Here is a 22,189-nt window from a genome sequence, read left to right on the forward strand (position 1 = left end):
AAAAAGTGCGTACAATCTTCAAATATTAGCTATACCAGCCTCATAACAAGTTATTTTGTATTATATTGTTTTCACAGATCATAAACGTAAGCATTTATTATACTGTGTAATTATACTAAGAAGTGCAAAGCATATACAAGAAGGTGAAGTAAAATGGTGGTCCTTTTACCCATTCTGGAAAATCCTTTACATGCATTTCATTTAGCTTTGTAACTTAAATTATAGTCACTTAAACCTAAAGTCTTCACCACTCACAACATTTGGGTGCCAATTATACAGTTAGATATATATATATATATAAAAACAGCTGGTTTGGGTGTAGAAAATGTTTATATAGATGAGCGAACAACGTTTCGACCTTCTTCGGTCATCGTCAGGTTCACATAAAAAGGTTGAAACACTCCTCTACATAAAAATTTCCTCAACCCAAACCAGCCGTTTTTACATACATAATTTTCTCTACAAGTGGGTTTTCTCGTCATCACTGATAGGTTTAGAGATACGCACCTGTAATATTACTTTCAAGGTTTGATTTGTTTCGAATTTCGCGCGAAGCTGCAGAGTGATATCTGCGCTACCTTTCCCTAATTTGTCATTTTAAGACTTCAGAGAAGGCTACTAGTCATTTCCACCACTGTCAAATCTTTTACCAACGAATAGTAGGATTTTAAGACTGTAAGACTATAGCTCCTCATGTTTGATAGGGCGATCATGATGGGACAGGGAATCAGACTTGAAACTTCCTTTTCTGACAAATCAACACAGCTAGAGTTTACAACAACGTCGTTAAAGCATCAGCTAACAATTAAATTAACTAATTACTTCTAACATAGTAAATAACAAGAGTTAAATATTGCCAAAGTGAATTTCCTTTCTCGGGTTTTTTCCAGACACTAACAATATGTATAGACTTTAAGAGATTTGTTTTAATAAAAGTCAGTATTGTTTAGAACACATAGATTTTAATATATACTTGTTATAAAATCGATTTTTAATTTTTCAGAAGTTATAATTCCTGTGAATAAATTAAAGTTTAAAAAATATATACCATTATTATAAAAAAAATGCAATATTTTTGCAAGTTTGGCTGAGATATCTTCCTTCCTCTATTTCCTGTTCCACAATTTTGTTATGGATACTTTCTTCTTTCGTGGTCTGACATGGCCAGGTAGTAAAGGCACTTGACTCGAAATTCGAGGGTCGCGAGTTCGAATCCCCGTCACACCAAACATGCTCGCTCTTTCAGCCGTGGGGGCGTTATAATGTGACGGTCAATCCCAGTATTCGTTGGTAAAAGAGTAGCCCAAGAGTTGGCAGTGATGATTAGCTGCCTTTCCTTCAGTCTTACACTGCTAAATTAGGGACGGCTAGCGCAGATAGCCCTCGTGTAGTTTTGCGCGAAATTCAAAATAAACCAAACCAAACCTTCTGTTGTAATGCTCTAACCATGTTGAGCAATGTGGCTACCAAAGCATATCTCTCTGCTGAAAAGTTATTTAATGTTGCTAGAGCTGTTTTTATTTAAATTGTAGCAAGATGAATACTGTTTTTCGTTATTCTACCCATTTAATATGGAGATTATTTGAAATTGAGAGTGGCATACCTCCCAAAATACATTCACATTACAGTTGGTTGATATTGAATTGGTCAGCTAAATTGTGGAACTTGATTTGGTATTGTCATGGCTAGAGTAGCTCAGGAAGATCCTCTATTAATTTGTGGCAAAACAGTAGCAGTGATAGAAGTATACCAGTTACGTTTTCCTACTCTATTTTTTGTATCACGACATCTCATGCTGTAATTCCCGAGCTGGTTTAGAAAGACGTGTGACTGGTTTAACCATTACATTTAATAATTCATTTTATAGATGATTCTTCTACTTCAATGATGCTCATTTTAATATTATCAATATCTTTATTTTTTACACATTTGATTTAACACATACTTCTGTGCTTCTTTAAAGTTGTCATTACAACCTTTTCATACTTCCTTATCTTGTTGTAATCTCTCTGTACATCCCCAATAATTTTATTGATCTGGTTTTCAGTCATTGTTATTTTTATTTTTTTAAGGAGATGTTTCATTTTTGTCAGTCCTCTTTTAAATTCCTATCTTTTACTTCTTTCTTCTTATTTTCTGCTCTGTTTTTCCTGATCTTCTATTGATTTTATATCTTTTTCTTTAATTTATATTCTTATTCTTCCTGGTCTTCTTTTAATTTTGTCTCATTTCACTTAATCTTATTTTAGTAATTTCATCATTCCAAGTAATGCTTCAATCTTATTAATTAACATCACTTTTGCCATCTTCAACGGTTGAAGTTTTATTTCAAGTATATTCCAAGTTATATTTTCACCAAGATAATCCCCTTTTTCTTGCATCAGTATTATGACACTGTTCGTTGATCTTTGATGGGTTATTTTAAATAATCTGGTAAAAACAATTCAACATCTACTTCACACAACAATCACAAATTATTTTATTTTCTCCTTTAATGTTTCTTCAAGCTTGAACACATGTACACTGTCATAAATTGTTTTAGGCCTACGTTATAAGTGACGCTCAAATCTAAGACGCGACTAATGTTAAAAAAATTACTAAAATCAACTAACTTGCAGTTGTACAAAATATTTCAATACACTTGATGTTTAACACAGATCCAAACTACGTCACACATCGACTGAAACCATTCTCAGTTTTGTTAAAGCAATATCGACACTCTCTTAATCTTTTTGTATATATAACATACTTTCGAATACGCCAAAAACTTTGCTACATCATTTTTCTAAATGAGTTAGGTCTGTCTTATTTAACCTTTTAATCTGAGCGTCATTACTAAGATCCGCAGCACCCTCTGGGTAACATTTAATTACAACTCTTAAAAACGCAGTTTATAACAACATGTTTTGTTAATCCAAAGTCTAACGATATATTTTACACAACATACTGTGAAGGATGTTATTTGAAAAAGACTATACAATTCAGTAATATTTTGTTCTAACGTTTAAAAGTTGGATAATAAAACGGTATCATGAATTTTCTGTCAATGCTCTGATAAAAATAAATCGTATCTTATAGTGTACGTAATTCTACGTTTCCCATCTATTTAAAAATATTAAGAAAAGATTGTTCCCTAGCAAAATATAGGATTATTTGTTTGGGAGCCCAGGTCTTGACCTTTAATTTTCAATGTGTTCATTTATCAAAATATTTAATCAACAATTTAACATGAAGGTTTTTATAAACTTAAATGTGAGAATCAGATACAGTTGGTGAAGATAAAGTTGATATTAAGCGTTACGAAAGTGTGAGGTTACTGATTATCCTCAATAAAAAGTTAAACTCGTCAAGAAAAGATGTTTAACGCAATCGTAAGTTTCCTTCTTTGTAATTAAATTAGCCTCACGTTTTATTTCAATAGGCGTATGGCATAAAATTTCTCGAGAAAATTATTTTTCATTTACATTTTGACACAAGAATGGCATACTTTGTAGGCCTAGTCGTAAGACTCCATAACAAGTACTAGTAATAGTTCCATCAGTAACATTTCGTTTTACTATGAAATTAGGCTTAGTATTAATAAGTAGTAGTACTTGAGTAAGGAAGCATATTTTGCTAATATAATAATAGGTAGTTAACAACGATTAATAGGCTTAAGGAAAAGTTTTATTGATAGTGCAACATACTACAGAACAGTGAAGAAAATAAACCAATATTTTATCGAAACATTTAATATGTTTCACCATCAATAAAACATCTTATGCTTATAAATTGTTTGCACACCTATTAATACTATTAGTAATAGTCGTACTTACGAAAACGACTTTGATTGGTTAACGCGTTAGAATACGGTAGTTACTATAGTAATCCACAATAAAATTTATAGCAAGAGAAGCGTTATGAATTGTAAAAACTTAACGTGAAATATTTTGAAAATGCTATATCTGGTATTGTGGTAACACTAACAGTTGACTAAAATGGTTTTGGTAAAAACAAAACAAAACTGGTTCATTAGCTCTGTAATTATCATTCAAGCATTTACATTCTGAGGAATGATGATCATGGTTCTCCATTGTTACTGTATGTACTAACTTTTCTCTTCACTTCCAGTTACCCTCAAGTCAAGTGATCACTTTCATCCTGTGTCTCATTTACCTTTCTTTGATCTTACCCATCAGATCTATTTAGTATTCTCTCAGATGTAATTATATTCCTCTAAATCAGCACATCACGATTTTTCTGCGTACATATATAACGGTTGGCCCCTCTTTGCAAGTTTCAATACATCGTCATTAGCTTTCTTTTTTAGGTATCTATCTTTGTCAAGTGTTGACAATGATACTGTGGATACTTTCAGTTGTCATTTTGTTTCTTGATGCAGAATCCATGTTTTCACCCTGTTTTAGTAGTTACGTCTCAGTCGTTGTTTGATATCCTTCTTGAGTAATTCTACGAGGCTTAAGAATGCTGGCTTTGGCGTTTCTAATATTTGTTGTCCATCTTTTCCACACTTGCCATCACTGTTTATATTCACCCCTATACAGATGTGTATGTTCTGTCCTGTAGTGGGTCAGTTGTATGTTTACAGACTAACAGTACAAAAATGTACACTAAAACAAAATGAAAACTTTTAACCTTTTACTTTAATGCATATTTTGAGAGCTTTCTCATATTGTGAAATTACAGTTGTAGTTTTGTTGACATCTGAGTTTATAATATTTCCAATTTATCAAGAAGCCTCTCAAATAACTGTTGTATTCCTTCCTTGTATTCACCCAAAAGTGTTGTATTATTTACCAGCATACATATTATAACATATTTGAATTTTAATGGACCAAAAATTTGTGATAAAAATCACATCAAAATGCAGATTTTTTTTCAAGAATTAACCAACTGCTTAATTCTCCATTACTATGAACTGTTTTTTATTGACTCCAGCATAATTCTTCCTGATTCTGACATCTGTGTGCTTCACAACAATCTGTTGTAAACTTTTTCTTTAATAACAACTATGCTGCAAGCTCTTCCATGTTGTAAACATACACTGGCTTTCTGTACCTCCATTTTCAGAGTTGCTTGGCTATTGTTAATTGGTTTTACTACTTCTATGACTGGTTTTTCTTCCCTGGCATTGATATATAACTCTTGTACTCTGCCCACATCTTTATCTCTCTAATATCCTAAGTTTAAAAAAACTTAATGTGGCAGATGAGAAAATTTCTGTGACAGTCAACAATGGTTGTGACACAAGTACACAGGTCTCAGTGGGATAGTACAATCTTTCAAGTACACAGGTCTCAGTGGGGAAGCACAATCTTTCAAGTACACAGGTTTCAGTGGGGAAGTACAAGCTTTCAAGTACACAGGTCTCAGTGGGGAAGTACAAGCTTTCAAGTACACAGGTCTCAGTGGGGAAGTGCAAGCTTTTAAGTACACAGGTCTCAGTGGGGAAGTGCATTTTGGTTGAATTTCATAGTTTTGCAAGTTTGTCATTTTTATATACTTTGTAGACTACACATTTCAAGGTTATATTAATAATGGGTACTTTCTCTAAGCACATATAGCTTATGTGCCTTTTTGGCTACACTTCACAACAGTTCTGTAGGTTTTTACAGGCTCTGTCTGGAGGTTTTTGCCTCCAGTTCTGTTCTTCCCACCAATCTACTTTCCAGTACCCCTTTTTAGGATCATACTTCTTCCAGTCATCTTGCCTAGTTTATTCAAGTTGCTGTTGAACAGGTGTTCACCACTCAACTAGGGTTTTACTCATGTCTATTTGTTGCCCCTTGAAAGATGGGCCATTGGAGACCCATTATAGACCTGTTCAGGATGTACTATTATCTGCAGCCACCTTGCTTCACCATAGAGTCCTCTGGATGACAAAATTGGCATGATGGATGTCTATCTACATATTGCAACTGTTCTTGTGTCACATTTTTTTCTTTTATTGGTAGGTTGGGGCTTTCCTCACTTCCCAAGATATTTTCAGTTGATTGTCCATTGATGATGCTATTATTCACTTTCAACATTCTGGAACTTTTGGCAGTTCTTTGGGCTATGTATCATTTCCTTCCACTTCTAAGGGTGCAGATGATTATAATTAATTCCAACTACATTTCACTAAACATGGGAGGGGGGAGAGACAAAAACAAATCTCTGTGTTTCAGACTCTGCATCATTTTTACTGGGCCCATGATTACCAGATGGCAATGTTAGTATGTCACTTCCTTGGCATGATGAATATTGTGATTGATCACTTATCTTGACACAGCCATGGTCTCTTCTGTCATAGGTATTTTTGGGGATGTGTTCTTTACTGGGAACACTGCATATATATCTGTTTGCCAGAATTTCTTTCTTTTGGTCTCTGGTTCTACATCCTTCAGTTCTGGGAGTAGATTCATTCAGCCAGGATTGGAGGGTTCTTCACCTGTATGTCTGTCTTCCAATCAAACTCTTTTCCAGTTTTTTCCTTTATCCAGACCACTCCTTGTCATATCCTAATCATTGATCCTTATTAGCCTGCTCAGACATCATTCTCTCTGCTGTGGTCCTTACTGAAATGACATCCCTTGCCTTTACCTCTTTCCAAGTCACTCCTTCAACAATTGCAACAAATAGTTCATTCAAACATTTCTTAGGTTCATTTTCATGCATGGATTTTGTCCAGTTCTTTGCCTTAGCTCAGGGGCTCACCCCTTTGGTATTGTCTTTCTCATTCCAATCATCCTTCATTCTTTTCAATGAATTAGAGGTAGTGGTCTACTTATAGATCTTGGTCTGTTTGCCTGGCTTGATACATATTGTATTTTAGAATTCCTTCTGGTGGCAGCATTGTCTAATCAAATATGTTTCATATTATATTTCACTAGATATGAACAATTCTATAATGCTCACCTTTGAGATGGAGTTTTTCTGTAAGACCACCAGAAGCTTTTGGGTGGTATGCATATCTGGTTTTTTTTTGGCCTAAAAGCTAGTTCCATTTATAAATGACCATCACTCTGGATCTCACGAGTAAAGCAGATGGGGATTTTTGTTTATCCTACATTCAGTGTTTCCTTTTCAAAATAGGGAATAGTAAACACCCATTGCACTGACTCCGGTGTGTCGTTCTTTCAGATCTCCCAAAACTTTTCCACCCTTTTCTCTTCTGGTGGAGTACAAGAGTCCTTTTCAGTTTGCAGTAACTGGAGTGGCAGACCGTAGAGGTTTCCTGCTGAGTGGATTTTGAAAATGAAATATAACTTTCTAGCCCATGTGTACTCACTCACTGAGAAGAGGAATGTGGTTGTTACAATACTGAACAAGAATTATAAAATAGTATTCAGGATCCAAGGTGCTTTCTTTGGATTTTTTTTGCTTGGGTAGATCACACATATTGATATCTATGTCTTATGCAAGACACTTCCACTGGATGGTTTTTGCCCAAATGGACTGTGCTTGGCATAATCTGACATAACCCAAAGTGCTTCCCCTAGATGTTTTTGCCCATGCAGACCACACTTGGTCTAATCTTCTGTATCTAAGGCACTTCTTCTGGATGTTTTATACCTGGATGAACCACACTTGTAGGTCTCAAATTCTTATGCAAGCTGATTGTACTGAATGTTTTTACCTGAATTGGCCACACTTGGCATAATATGATGTATCCCAAGGAGCTTCCCCCCTATAAGTTTTATGCCTGAACAGACTGCATTTAGTCTATTCAAATAAATTTCATGGTCTTTAAGCCTTAATTATGTTATTCTATCTAGCTCATTTACTGGCACTACCACTGTGTTTGGTATTATGTCTTGTTTCCTATGACAGAAGGCTAGGTAAGATGATTCACACAGTTGCTTTTATAACACTAATTTATATCTTTCATAATCTGTTTTATCCAATGAACTTTTCGTGGTTGTTTTTGTCTGGGCAGATAGCATTGTCTTGGTCAGTATATCTTATGGAAGGTATTTTCACTGAATGTTTTGCATGGATGGACCTCACATCGTGTAATTTGATGCAACCCAAGGCACTTCTCTTAGCACATACATATAAGGGAAAGTGGTTGCACACACAAATCTTTCCATATTTATCAACACCATATTGATTCATATCATAGTTATCCATCAGTTCCTACATAGATTCAGTTCTGTACATCTCTTTATTTACATGAGTTGTGCCTGCCAATTCAGTTCTACCTCATTTGTGTTACTGTATTGATTGCTGGGTGAAGAGCATACCTGTTTCAGAAATTGTGATGTACCCCACTGGTGTGCTTTCTCTTTATATTCTAGAACTCCCATTCTTTCATTGTGGTTGCTTTCCACTTGATTTGAGATTTATATGCCTTCACCTTGGCAATGTGGGATTCAAGCTTTGGATGAATGGAGATAGTACCATTTCAAAAGTTAATATCCTCTTACTGTGAACATCTATTTCTGATAACCACTTTTTCCCACTGTGATGCTGGTGTTTATGGTTTATGCCTAACAATTCTTGAAAGTGAGTATTGTTCTAGAATAATAGAGGGAGCTAGCTTCACCACTATAGCTTGTGCAGTGAGACAAGTGAGGAGGAGTCACATTCTGAAACATCACAAAACTGATGGGTTATAAAGACTGGTATACAACACTTATCACAAAACTGATGGGTTATAAAGACTGGTATACATCACTTATCACAAAACTGATGGGTTATAAAGACTGGTATACATCACTTATCACAAAACTGATGGGTTATAAAGACTGGTATACATCACTTATCACAAAACTGATGGGTTATAAAGACTGGTATACAACACTTATCACAAAACTGATGGGTTATAAAGACTGGTATACAACACTTATCACAAAACTGATGGGTTATAAAGACTGGTATACAACACTTAGAGGGCAGACTAGGATCGAGATAACTGTGTAAAAAGAGGAAACTACTGGAAATACATTTTCAGAGTAAGAAAATTTTTAACTTTGAAAAACTAAACTACGGGAATAATCAGTTCTAGTATAAGGTTGGCATAGATGTTATATCATTAGAATTTCTGAGAAAATCATAACTGTATCAAAGAGAAATATACAGTATAATTTCTTTAATAAAATATTTGATAGTTTAGAAAGGATTTGATGTTTGAAGAACATTTCTAAACCTTGTATCTTGTTTTAGAATAATGCACAGTACTTTGTTTTACTTTTAAGGACTAGAGATCTTTGTCCTTTTATGTTTAAATGAGTAATGATAATATTTGTTATAATGACTCTGTAATAATAAATGCCTCTGTTAATAGTACTTCATAACTGATAAGGAACTGGTATTTTCTGAATTTCAGTATTTTTTATCATATTACCATCAAAGTTTAAATTCATAAGTACTGAATGTGTATTGCGTATGTACAAACACATAAATTAATACTTTGAATGAATAGACTAGGGTTCAAGTAATGATTTAAAAACCTACTATTAGTGCTATTCTTTACCAGTTTTGTTTTGGTCAGATTTTCAGGATTTTGCCTTGAAGACTCAAATAGAAACTAATATGTGATCAGAAGAATATAGTTTCACAATAAACAACTTTCTTTATCTGGTGGTGTTCTGATGAACTTTTTAGTTGAAAATACGTCTTGGATTTTATTACCATTAATGACACTGCAATTGTTTTTGTGCTTTCATATGTGATTTATTTTATGTCTCTATGCTTTGGCTTTTGCACGTTATGCTTGTGAATGTATAAATCATTATTTGACAAAATGGAATCTAGTGGAGGTACACATGAGAATTCTGATTTATCAAGTGAAGAGAGAAAACATGTGATATATATGAAACATGAAAATCCTTCTATCCACGAAGCTACATCCAGTGAAGTTTCTGAAAGCCATGTTCAAGGTCAACTTGTTGGTTATTTAGAAGTTGAAGACAGTGACATTAATTCTGATGAAAATATTATATGTTTGCCTCGGCAGATAGAAATCGACGGGGAGCATGTTATTTTGACTCACGACGAGCACAGTGGTGAGATTATAGTTGTCGTCAATACAGCGGAAGAAGACATTCAGTCTCAGAGAATGCATTCAGGAGATGTAATGCTTGGTGGTGAGCAAGATAATTTTTCAGAAGGTCATTCAGTAGGCTGTGATGAGCACTCTATGGAAAGTGAATACATGTTTCAGCTTGGTGGAAGTGTAGAAGCCCCTGAGTGTAGTATTGCTTGTTCTAAAACACCTGGTACCTTCATAGATAATCAAAATGTGATTGAATGTCATGATGACATTAATGATATCAGCAAACCTGTTATTGAACACATAGATAGCCTAACTATTGCCAACAACAAAGAAAGTTTTACTAAAGAACACCTCAATGATGCTTTATCAAGTAATTTGAAAAATAATTCAGAAAAAAAGAGAGGTAGTTGTTCCAGCTCAGCTGCTTTAGATTTGTCATCCATTAATGCTGAAACTAATTTATCTTCTGAAGATGGACCTGTAAGAGAAAGTGAAGACTTGTGTGATTGGGTTACAAAATCTATAGTGTCTAAATGTGAAAACAAATCAGTGCCTTATTCTGTTCAAGAACAGGAATTCATCCAGTCTGAAAGCTGTTCAAATTATGAACAAGAATTACATACAAATGATAATTTTGTATCAAGTTTAATAGTTACGTGTGATACAGCAGGTGTGGATAACTTAATTTACTCTAACCAAGCAGCAACTGAGGATAAGTGTACACAGCAAGAACGGTCTGAACCATTAGATATTATAGTTGATGATACGAGCAAAAAATGTTCTGAGAGTGAATTAAAAGAACATCACAAAGTATCATCAACTGAAAACAAACTGACTTTGTTTTGCTGTGAAAACGAAACTTCTAATATAAGTGAACAAGAAACTGAGAGCAAAAAAGATTTGCCAGTTGATGAATCTTATAGGGGAAAAAAAGATATTTCTCCATCATCAAGTGAACAAGTTTTCCTAACAACCGAAAATAGAATTACCGATACAGTTAAAAGTGGCACAGATAAATGTAATCAGTATAGGAGTACAAATGTAATCACATTTGCTCACTCATCACAGAATAACATTCATGAGAATGACAATTCAAAGCTCAATAAAGAGACTGTGGTTTATCAGAGTAGCCCTTTTTTAAAATTACGTGGAAAAGATGAAATATCTTCAGACGTTGAACAAATAACACCTCATAATTCAGAAGAAAGTGAATCTGTTATGGATAAAATTGGTGCTACAGTCTCAGACAAAGGGGTTTATTTAAAACAAACTTCAACAGAAAAGGATTGTAACTCTAACATTATGTATGGAGAAACAATATCAAAGAGAGAGGACAGTATGAGTGAGACAAGTACTGATCTTGTATGTGATAGTAAAAGTGTGAATACACATTTTGATGCAGAAAAAAGAATGTTTTCTGATTGGCTTATAGTCACAGAGACCTCAGAGGTGAGAGAAGGAAGAACTGGTTTAGTAGATAATGTTTGTAGTTACACCCCGTTTAATATTTTGGATGAAGAGCATGAAACAGGTAAAACAGGAGATGCAGAATATAAAGATGAAGAAATTAGGAAAGCCACTTCAACGGAAACAGAGGACTTAGTAAAAGAAAGTATTGAAATTGGTGAGAAAGTAAAAGAATTGGAAATAGACAGTCAGTTTGTCGTTCATACAATAGAAAATGTTGAAGACAAACTCAGTGAAAATCAGGTATTCAAGTTGAAAACAAATGTGAGTAAAACAGAAGACAAATTTAATGTAAAAGAAAACTATGAGGCTGTAAGGTCAGCAGGAGAGAAACAAATTTATGAATCAGCTAAATTAACCGAAAATGAAAATTCTAAGACATCCAATAGGACTGAGGGTGAGAATTACGGAGAATTTTGTGCAGGAAGAATGCAAAGCTTTGATAAAAATGTCAGAACTTTTTCATACTCGAATAAGATTACTGTAGAAGAAACTTCAGAAAGTATTGAAGCAGAACAAAAGGACAATGAAAATATGGTTATTAAAGAAGGCGTAGTGAGTGAAGTAGATGATCAGGCTAGAGAAAATATTAGTAAACAAGGTGGTAGGGGACCAGATATCTTTGAAAAATTGGAAGACAATTATTTAATTTTAGAGAAACAGTCTGCTACTGTGATAAAGGAAAATTATACACCTGAAAAATATATTGAAAGTAATAGATCCATCTCGGAAGAACATGAGAGCACGGAAGTTGAAAATATACAGGGTGACACTGTACCAGTACAAAATTTTGGAATTGGAGGGAAGATAGAAAATAATGTAAAATGTGTAAAAAAACAGGATGTGAGAACTGAATCTCACAGAAGTGAAGAAATAGCAGAAAATATGTCAAATGTGGAACAGAAAATATCTGATAAAATGGCTTCGAATATTGAAAATAAAACTGATGTGAGAGGAAACATGGAGTTCTCAGAAAAACGACTTGTAGAAAATATTGAAAGTACTCTTGAAGATAATTCTATCACAGAAGAACAGAGCATGACTGGAAATTCATTAAAAAGTGCAAAAACAAATGAAGAGCTTGTAGAAAGAATGGAATATATCATGATAAATAGATGCAATGTTGAGATGGAAGAAAATCTGAAAGATATGACAAGCATTAAGGGTTTCAAAACTACCGAAGAACAATCAGGGAACAAAATATTGGAAAACTCTGACCAAAATGCAACTCTTCTGGATACTACAAATAGGGAAAACTCTGACCAAGATGCAACTCTTCTGGACACTACGAATGGAGTTTCTGAGACTGATAGAATGAGAATATGTCAAAATGAGAAGTGTTTGGAAAAGGAACTTTTGAGGACATTTTCAGAAAACAGTAAATATAGTGAAGATCAAGTTGGAATGTCTCTGAATACCAAGAACAGTGCTGTTATTCAAGGTACAACCACTACAACAAATCTTGCTGCAGTAACAGTATTACAGAGTCTTGAAGGTGGAACAAACATTAAGAAAGGAAATACAGATAAATTGTGTGAGACTCAAGAATCGGAAGAAGTTGAAAGCGACAAAAATGTTTCAAGAACTTCATTAATAGATGTACAATTTTCATCCAAATTTAGTGAAGAAGGAGAAAGTTCTCAAAGTATTATAACCTCTGAAAACCGTACTTTAATTCTTAAACGGGACAAAACTGATGATGCAAAGGACATCCAGTTTGATACAACCAAGGAAATTTGGCTTCCAGCTAAAATATCTGATAATCTCACAGACAGCAGAAACTTTCTGGTTGAATCAACAATGAAGGAGCAGTCTTTGGATAATGCATCAGAAAACCTTGAACAGTCCTGGTCTGAAATATCTGAGGGTAATTTAAGTGACAGAACTGTTCTTACTACTGGAATAAAGGAACAAGAGTCTGTAGCTGAAATATCTCAAGGCCTTGAAAATGAAAAACATTTTCAAAATGCTCCATTAGTACAAGAACAGTATGGAACTGAAATATGTGAATATACTGAAGATGTTAAAAATGTGCAAACACAGGAAAAATATTATGTGACACCAGAATTGGATGGTGTAGAGAATACAAGTGTTGAAATAACATCAAGCAACAGACAGTCTGTGAGTGGTATAAGAGAAACTTCTCAATACATTTGGACTTATCCAAATACACAAACAACACTAAAACAGCTTGTACCAGAAGTATCAAGTTATCTTAAAGATGATAGAAATGTTGAAACTTCACCAAAGGAAAAACAGTTTGTGAAAATTCTGTCAGAAGACACTCAAAGTTACAAGTTTCAAAGCTCACTAACTGTGCAACAGTTAGAGATAGATGAGAGTATCACTAGTGCATCAACAGCAGAACAATCCATGATTGAAATGTCAGAAAATAATAAAGTTGATGGAAGTATTGAAGTTGCTGAACCAACAGAAAAACAGTTTGTATATGATATATCAGAAAATCTTGAATATGACAAGGTTGTTGGTAAAGCACCAACAAAAGAACAATCCATGATTGAAATGTCAGAAAATAATAAAGTTGATGGAAGTGTTGAAGTTGCTGAACCAACAGAAAAACAGTTTGTATATGATATATCAGAAAATCTTGAATATGATGAGATTGTCGGTAAAGCACCAACAAAAGAACAGTCCATGATTGAAATGTCAGAAGATAATAAAGTTGATGGAAGTATTGAAGTTGCTGAACCAACAGAAAAACAGTGTGTATATGATATATCAGAAAATCTTGAATATGACAAGGTTGTTGGTAAAGCATCAACAAAAGAACAATCCATGATTGAAATGTCAGAAAATAATAAAGTGATGGATAGTGTTGAAGTTGTTGAACCAACAGAAAAACAGTTTGTATATGATATATCAGAAAATCTTGAATATGATGAGATTGTCGGTAAAGCATCAACAGAAGAACAATCCATGATTGAAATGTCAGAAGATAATAAAGTTGATAGAAGTATTGAAGTTGCTGAACCAACAGAAAAACAGTCTGTAAATGATATATCAGAAAATCTTGAATATGATGAGATTGTCGGTAAAGCACCAACAAAAGAACAATCCATGATTGAAATGTCAGAAGATAATAAAGTTGATGGAAGTATTGAAGTTGCTGAACCAACAGAAACACAGTCTGTAAATCATATATCAGAAAATCTTGAATATGATGAGATTGTCAGTAGTGCATCAACAGAAGAACAATCCATGATTGAAATGTCAGAAGATAATAAAGTTGGAAGAAGTGTTGAAGTTACTGAACCAACAGAAAAACAGTCTGTAAATGATATATCAGAAAATCTTGAATATGATAAGATTGTCGGTAGTGCATCAACAGAAGAACAATCCATGATTGAAATGTCAGAAGATAATAAAGTGTGTATAAGTGTTGAAGTTACTGAACCAACAGAAAAACAGTCTGTAAATGATATGTCAGAAAATCTTGAATATGATGAGATTGTCAGTAGTGCATCAACAGAAGAACAATCCATGATTGAAATGTCAGAAGATAATAAAGTTGGAAGAAGTGTTGAAGTTACTGAACCAACGGAAGAACAGTCTGCAAATGATATGTCAGAAAATGTTGAAGATGATGAGATTGCCAATGATGCATCAGCAGAAGAACAATCGATGATTCAAATGTCAGAAGATAATGAAGTTGGAAGAAGTGTTGAAGTTACTGAACCAACAGAAAAACAGTCTGTAAATGATGTGTCAGAAAATCTTGAATATGATGAGATTGTTGGTAGTGCATCAACAGAAGAACAATCCATGATTGAAATGTCAGAAGATAAAAATGTGTGTAAAAGCATTGAATGTGCTGAACCAACAGAAAAACAGTCTGTAAATGATATATCAGAAAATCTTGAATATGATAACATTGTCAGTAGTGCATCAACAGCAGAACAATCCATGATTGAAATATCAGAAGATAATAAAGTGTGTAGAAGTGTTAAAATTGATGAACCAATGGAAAAACAGTCTGTGAGTGATGTATCACAAAGTATGGAATATGGCAGCAGTGTCAAAAGCTCACCAACAATTCAAGAACAGTTTGTAGCCGATGTATCTGAAAACATTGTTGTTGGGAAAAGTGTTCAAATTACACCAATAAAAACAAAACAGTTTGTGAATGATAAAGCATCAAATCTTGAATATTGCTGGAGTATTCAGAGAACATTAAAAACACAAGATCAGTTCATGGGTGAAATATCAAAAGAGTCCTTCAATGACAAGTCTGTTGAAATTGAAATAAAACTAAAACATTCTGAACATGAAAAAAATGTTCAAGTCACAACAGAACCAGAAGAGGTCGACAATGGTGTTTGTGCTGCAAAAACAGTGAAAGTCCCAGAGAGTCTTGAAAATGTTGAAAGTGTTCAAAATGTTAAAATCATGCAACAGTTCCAAAAAGAAACATCACAAAATATTATCCAAAATACAAGATCTTCAAAAGACACCCCTGATTCTTCTAGTTCAGTTACAGAGAGCCAAGTTATACATTTAGTTGCTGATGATACACATGATGTTTCAGCTTCTGGAGAAGAATGTGTAAATGATTCTTCCTTTCTGTATAACACTTCAAGAAAAATCATTTCCAATAATTCAGAAAGTTTAACACCAAAGATAAAAAAAGCATTTCAGAAAATTATTCATTCTCCCACAAAATCTGTGGCATGTAGTTCAGAGACAGAGAAACATCAACAGGTGCAAGTGAATTTAACTTTGATGAAATCAAAAATTTCTAATAAATTGGTATTTGAATCTTTGTTGGAAGAAGCATCATTAGAAAAGAAACAATTACTAAAGCAAAAGGAAGAATATTCCTCTGGGAATAAAACAGGTGATAACCATGCTACTGTTTCTAAAGAACCTGATAATGCTAGAAACATCAGGGTAACCAACAAAGATGAAGTAATTCTTGGTGTACATACAGCCAGCCCAATAAGCAAGTCAAATAAAGAAACACAGTCTAAAGTTTTAAACATTCAAGAAGAAAGAAGATTACCATCTGATCATGGTTTACAGAAAGATAAATCTGTAGCAGATGATGTAAAAAAATCTGAAGGTTCAACTAATAAATATGAAAGAAAACTAGGTTTATGGGAAAAAAAGCCTTTGTTAGGTGCAACAAGATTCAGACCAACCATTATAAATATTGTAGTTCCTGAACAGAAAACTACCAGGAAAAATGTTGAGAAAAACCAGTCTGCAATTGAAACGAGACCATGGCATAATTTTCAAGAAAAGAAATGTCATAGTTATTTACAGACATATGACAGAAGAAACACTAAACAGAGGAATCTGACTCAAGATATTGAGAGAGGAAAAAGACAACAAAAAGAAATTTTAACAAGAAATAAAAAACCGAGAATCTTGGAAAGCAAAATAGTTGATAATGAGATGGAACCTGCAAAGAGGAGAAGCAGTTCAAGAATATTAGGTGCAGATCAAAATTATGCTGCCTCTTCTGAACCTAAACATTCTTCTGTCATAATCAGTGAGGAAGATGAACATGAAAAATCTGTTACCGTTCCTATTGTAGAAACGTTACAGGTAAGCAAAATAGTTTATAATGAGATGGAACCTGCAAAGAGGAGAAGTAGTTCAAGAATATTAGGTGCAGATCAAAATTATGCTGCCTCTTCTGAACCTAAACATTCTTCTGTCATAATCAGTGAGGAAGATGAACATGAAAAATCTGTTACCGTTCCTATTGTAGAAACGTTACAGGTAAGCAAAATAGTTTATAATGAGATGGAACCTGCAAAGAGGAGAAGTAGTTCAAGAATATTAGGTGCAGATCAAAATTATGCTGCCTCTTCTGAACCTAAACATTCTTCTGTCATAATCAGTGAGGAAGATGAACATGAAAAATCTGTTACCGTTCCTGTTGTAGAAACTTTACAGGTAAGCAAGGTTGTCACAAGAGAAAATTCAGTTTCTGAAACAAAAGCAGATTCATCAGTTATAACCCGTAATAAAATAAAAGGTAGACAACCTAAATTCAAAGAAATCTGTAATTGTACCACTGATAAAACAAGTAATCCTAAAGAAGTATGTGTCACTGAAGAATTAAAAGCAGATGAAACGTGTAGTAGAGGAAAAGGAAATAAACGCAATTTGCCAAATACCCAGCAGTCTAGAGGTTTTTCTACTGTCAAAACTACAGATGAGAATACTAACAATGTTCCTGTAGGTGCTTTGACTCTCATCAAAAGACAGAGGTTAAGTGTGGATGGAATTAACAACAGGGTAGCAGTAAGTAAAGTTAAAACAAGATCAGCCAGCAGTAGTCCTTGTAATAAAAGAAAAGTGCTTGAAACTCTGGATGGCAAAGCTAAGAGACATCTCACTGTATCAAGACCTTTACGTGTAAGACCTGTACAAAGTAGTCAAGTTAAAGAACCTCGTGCTATCCATAAAATAGGTACAAGGAATTCTAAGCTTGAAGATAAAGAAGAAAAACTTGAAAATTTGTTCAGATTAAATGAAACGCAGAAGACGATCCCTTTGAGATCCAGGTTAAGCCAAAAAGAAGCTGAACAAGAAGCACCTGAATTAGGGACAAATGACCAGGTGAAACCTGTACTCTTGAGGTCACAAAGGCTTAAAGAGAAAAAAACAAAGCAAAAAAGAATGACAGAAGAAACTGTCCAACAAGCTAAAAAAGAAAAACATTTTCAAAAGAAAAAAGACCGAGATAGTAAAGAAGAGATAAATAACCTGAAGAAGAGAACAAAAACTGAATTAGGAAATGAAGAAAAAAAAGTTGCACCTGAAAATGCATTTATTTCTGATACTTTAAAAGATGAAAGAAATGATGTTAGTGAAATTACAGTTAGTTCTGATTTAGTGACATCTTCGAAGGACTTCCAACAAGATTTAGTTGTAGATATTGATAACAAATCAGAATCTAAGACAAGATGCAGAAGAAGACCAAATTTTCTTTCTCGAGAAGGTATTACAAAGAAGAATAGTCCACATGTTAAAAGAATTATTTCTTCAACTCTTAAGAGACCAAATAGTTCATCAGAAACACAGATTCATCAAAGGTCATTGTCAGTTGGCCAGTGTACATATGAAATATATGATAAATTTTCTGAAAGTGAAAGGCAACATAAAAGAGCCAAAACTGAACCTCTTGGTGATATAAAGGAAATTTCAGGATTAATAGGAAAAACTACTCTAAGGCAGCCAAAAAATTGGGATTTACGAATCAGGTGTCAGAGATCTCCAGATAAAGTCACTTCAACAGCCTCACTTTGCTGCTTCCAATGTGGATTTGTTACATCTCGAATAGAGAACCTCATCTATCATCACAAAGAGCAATGTCCAAAGGCTGTTGGAAACAATCCATGGGACCTCGGTCAGGAAGCTGTCCGAACAAAGCTTCAAGATCGGTTCGGAGCAAGCAGATTAGATAGTCAAAAGGGTCCTTCAGGAAACAAGTTGGACACCTCCTCACATGTTGCTACCTTTACCAAGAAATCAAAATTGCCAAATGTAAAGGATGCTAAAAGTTCTGTAGATGAAGATAGAAGTTTACTAACAAAACAGGGGCCAAGAGAAAGCTATTCTACCAGATCATTTAACAAGAGAAAAGAAGAAATATGTAAAGAAGTAACTATAAAAAACAAAGTAGACAAAAAGGTCGGACAGAATAGGTCAGAAGATCGAACTAACACGTGAGTTGTTTTTGTTTTCTTTTAAGTTTACAAAAATCTTAAAATGAAATAATGAAAGAATTTATGAATTTTAAAAAATGATCACAATTGTTTTTATATTCACAACAAATGGCTTTATTGGCTCTAGTTACAGAATGTTCCAAATTTTATTTAATTATTTGTTATTGTTTTGCTCTTAAAACAGCTGTAAAGAGGACAGTTATTGTATTGCATCCAAACTGGTATTGACTCAGTTGAAGTGGATATTTTTAGTAGAGGCAAATATTTTCGAATAAGTGGATATATTTTAAAATGCTTTCTGACACTGTTTGGTTTGCAATTCATGTTAGGCCTTCTGTATTGACAAGTTATGTTTTAAATAACTTTTAGGATTTTAAAACATGTGCCTGGAAATTGGATTTAGTTTTTGTCTGGTCATGTTTGAATTGCACTTTTTATGGAGACATTTTTAAATTCACAATAATTTGTTCATTCATAACTGTAATATACTTATATCTTTTCATGGTAATGATCGTTTTACTTAGGTATTGTATCATCTTACATCGTTGTTTGTCTGTGCATTAAAATGATTTAAAAACTGCATGTAAGTAAAGCAGTTATAACAAAATGTTATTTAGTTTTAAAGCTAGCATAAATATTTCACAAGTCTTACTTATGTTCTTCACACAGACCTTGCATGCAGTGCTAGGTAATACCCTATCACAAACCTTGAACAAACCTCTCATCCCTACACATGTCAAGGTATATTGTCATGGTTTGTGATGTAATCATCTTTATATTATAGTATATCCTCCAATAACAGGACGACATATCCTCCATGCACAGTAATCCATATGAGCACTAGCAGGTAAAAATAGTCTTATTTTTGCCTTGGCAGTGGTAGTGTTGGGGATAAGATGGCTCAGTGGATAGAAAACTGACCACATGAAGAAAGTGGTTTTGTTATAAACAGAGTACAGTCAAACTGGACTATTGTCACAGGTGGGGATCTTCAAGATTCAGTGTTAGAGCCCTTTGCCTTCTTTGATTTACCTGAATAATGTGGATGGAGGAATGGTTAGTAGATTATCACTAAACAAACAAAATGGCTGCTATATTCAGTTTGGTACTGTGCAAATAATCATTAAAGTTGAGTTTTATAGTGTTTCACAGCTTCTGAGACTCTCAATGTCATATTGAAAGACAAGAAGTGGGAGCTAGCTAAAGAAATAAAATGTTCATCTTTCATTTTTATTCTCTTACACTGACCAAAATTGTTTCTGAAGTTTTTACAGTGGCTTTAGTATGGCAGGAAAAGATTTTAAAAACACTTAGAGCAGACTATCAGTAAGTAAAATAAATAAATAAAAGAAAGAATGATTTAAATTAATATTCAAGGTATCACAGATATCAAGTATTTATGCAACTGACAAATTTATGTACATGCTATTGATGTCTTGAGTTTAAGTACACCAGTTTCTTAATTATCAAAACAATAAACATCTTATAGCAGTCTACTTTTCTCCAGAGTTTATGTGGGGCCAAACGTGGCAGCTGTGTGTGTATGTGGTGTCATGATCTACGATCTACATGATGTCCTCTCTGTTTACTGATGTGACCCTAGCATATGGTGTGCTGGAAGCAAGTTGGGGGAAGTTGAAAGGTGTTGGTTCTGTAAATACCTTCTGGTGTACTTGTACCATGCTGGAGAAACCTTTCCAAATTTACTACCCCTGATGTAATTCAAAATTAGAGAAACTTGTATGACATTAACAACATATATGTAATTTGAATTATAAAAATAAGGCTAGTGTTCACTTATAAACCTAGTTCAACAAAATTAGTTTTAAATAATATGAGAAAGAAGTAATAAAAATAGCAAAAGTTAAGTGTATTATAGAGATGCTAAAAACATATAAACAAAGTAGCAGTGATTGTACGAAACCAAAGAAAAATCCTATAAGAGTAGCCAGTGGTCAAGCGTGTGGTTATTAGTCACTGTAAAGTTGTGTAATGCCATTCAGTTCAAATAAATGCTCTTATTCAAACCTTAATTTAGTATTTGGTTGTAGATAAAAGATCTTTTAGGGAAAGGTTTGGCTATTTATGTAGTCAAATTGGTATTATTTTGTGTATTCATTCTTACTTTGTTTCTGCACTTTTTGGTATTTTCATACATGTAATTAAAAAAAAACATTTTTATTGTTTAAAACTGTTGATAATAGTAAATTTGTGGATGTTACTGGCTGTGAGGGGAATGCTACTGCTTTACGAAAGGATTTTGATCATTTGGTGACCTGAGTAAATAAATGGCTGATGAATTTTAATTGTAAATGCAAGGTGTGGGATATCACAGTTTGAATTATGATTATAATTTTGATTAGAATAACCTTAATAGTGTTATGAAAGAAAGGGATTTTAGTGTTATGGTTGATCAATCTCATAAGCCATCCAAGCAGTATGCCATTCCTAATGGAAGAGCAATATTGAATACAAATTTAAATAGGTAATAATGTTATTGTATAGGTCATAAGTTAACCCTTTCACTATAGGCTTGGTATAATATACACAAGTTAAGTATTTACACTATAACTTTTCATGAAGTATGTGTACCTTTACAAAAATTGATATAAATTTAGTAAAAATTTAAAGTCCTTTGCACACAAAAAATTGGATTTTTTAATGAAGTATGTTTACTAAAGATTTGTTTGTAAAAATATAAAGTTTCTTTCATTACTAGTTCAAGTGTTAGGCAATTTTCATATTATGATTATAAAACTATTCTTCACCCACAAAATCTCATATATTATTTATGCAATCTCTAAAACTTTCTAAATATATTTAAAATGTTTGTTACAGTAAGACTTTATATTTTGTCTGTTATTTTCTCTACCTTAACTATGTGGGGTCTGTCATTTTGACTGACCCCGTAACCACCATAAAAATTAGGAAATAAATGTAAATTATGCATTTTTTATTCTAGAATGACTACAGATTATAACACAAAAATACAAATGGTTAGTCTAAATTGTTGAAATATCATAACTTTATACATTTATATATA

General features: G+C 33.5%; 1 protein-coding gene across 1 annotated transcript in view; it reads left to right on the forward strand.

Moving 5' to 3' along the window:
- Positions 1–3,232: 3,232 nt before the first annotated feature.
- LOC143222359 (uncharacterized) overlaps positions 3,233–22,189 on the forward strand; it is a 43,002-nt gene continuing 24,045 nt past the window's right edge. Inside the window, exons 1-2 of the mRNA XM_076448800.1 lie at positions 3,233–3,371; positions 9,476–19,146. Of these exons, the coding sequence (XP_076304915.1) occupies positions 9,704–19,146 (9,443 nt within the window). The 5' untranslated portion in view covers positions 3,233–3,371; positions 9,476–9,703. The remainder of the gene's footprint in view (positions 3,372–9,475; positions 19,147–22,189) is intronic.

Source organism: Tachypleus tridentatus, chromosome 8 (genome assembly GCF_004210375.1).
Source record: "Tachypleus tridentatus isolate NWPU-2018 chromosome 8, ASM421037v1, whole genome shotgun sequence".
Lineage (NCBI taxonomy): Eukaryota > Metazoa > Arthropoda > Merostomata > Xiphosura > Limulidae > Tachypleus > Tachypleus tridentatus.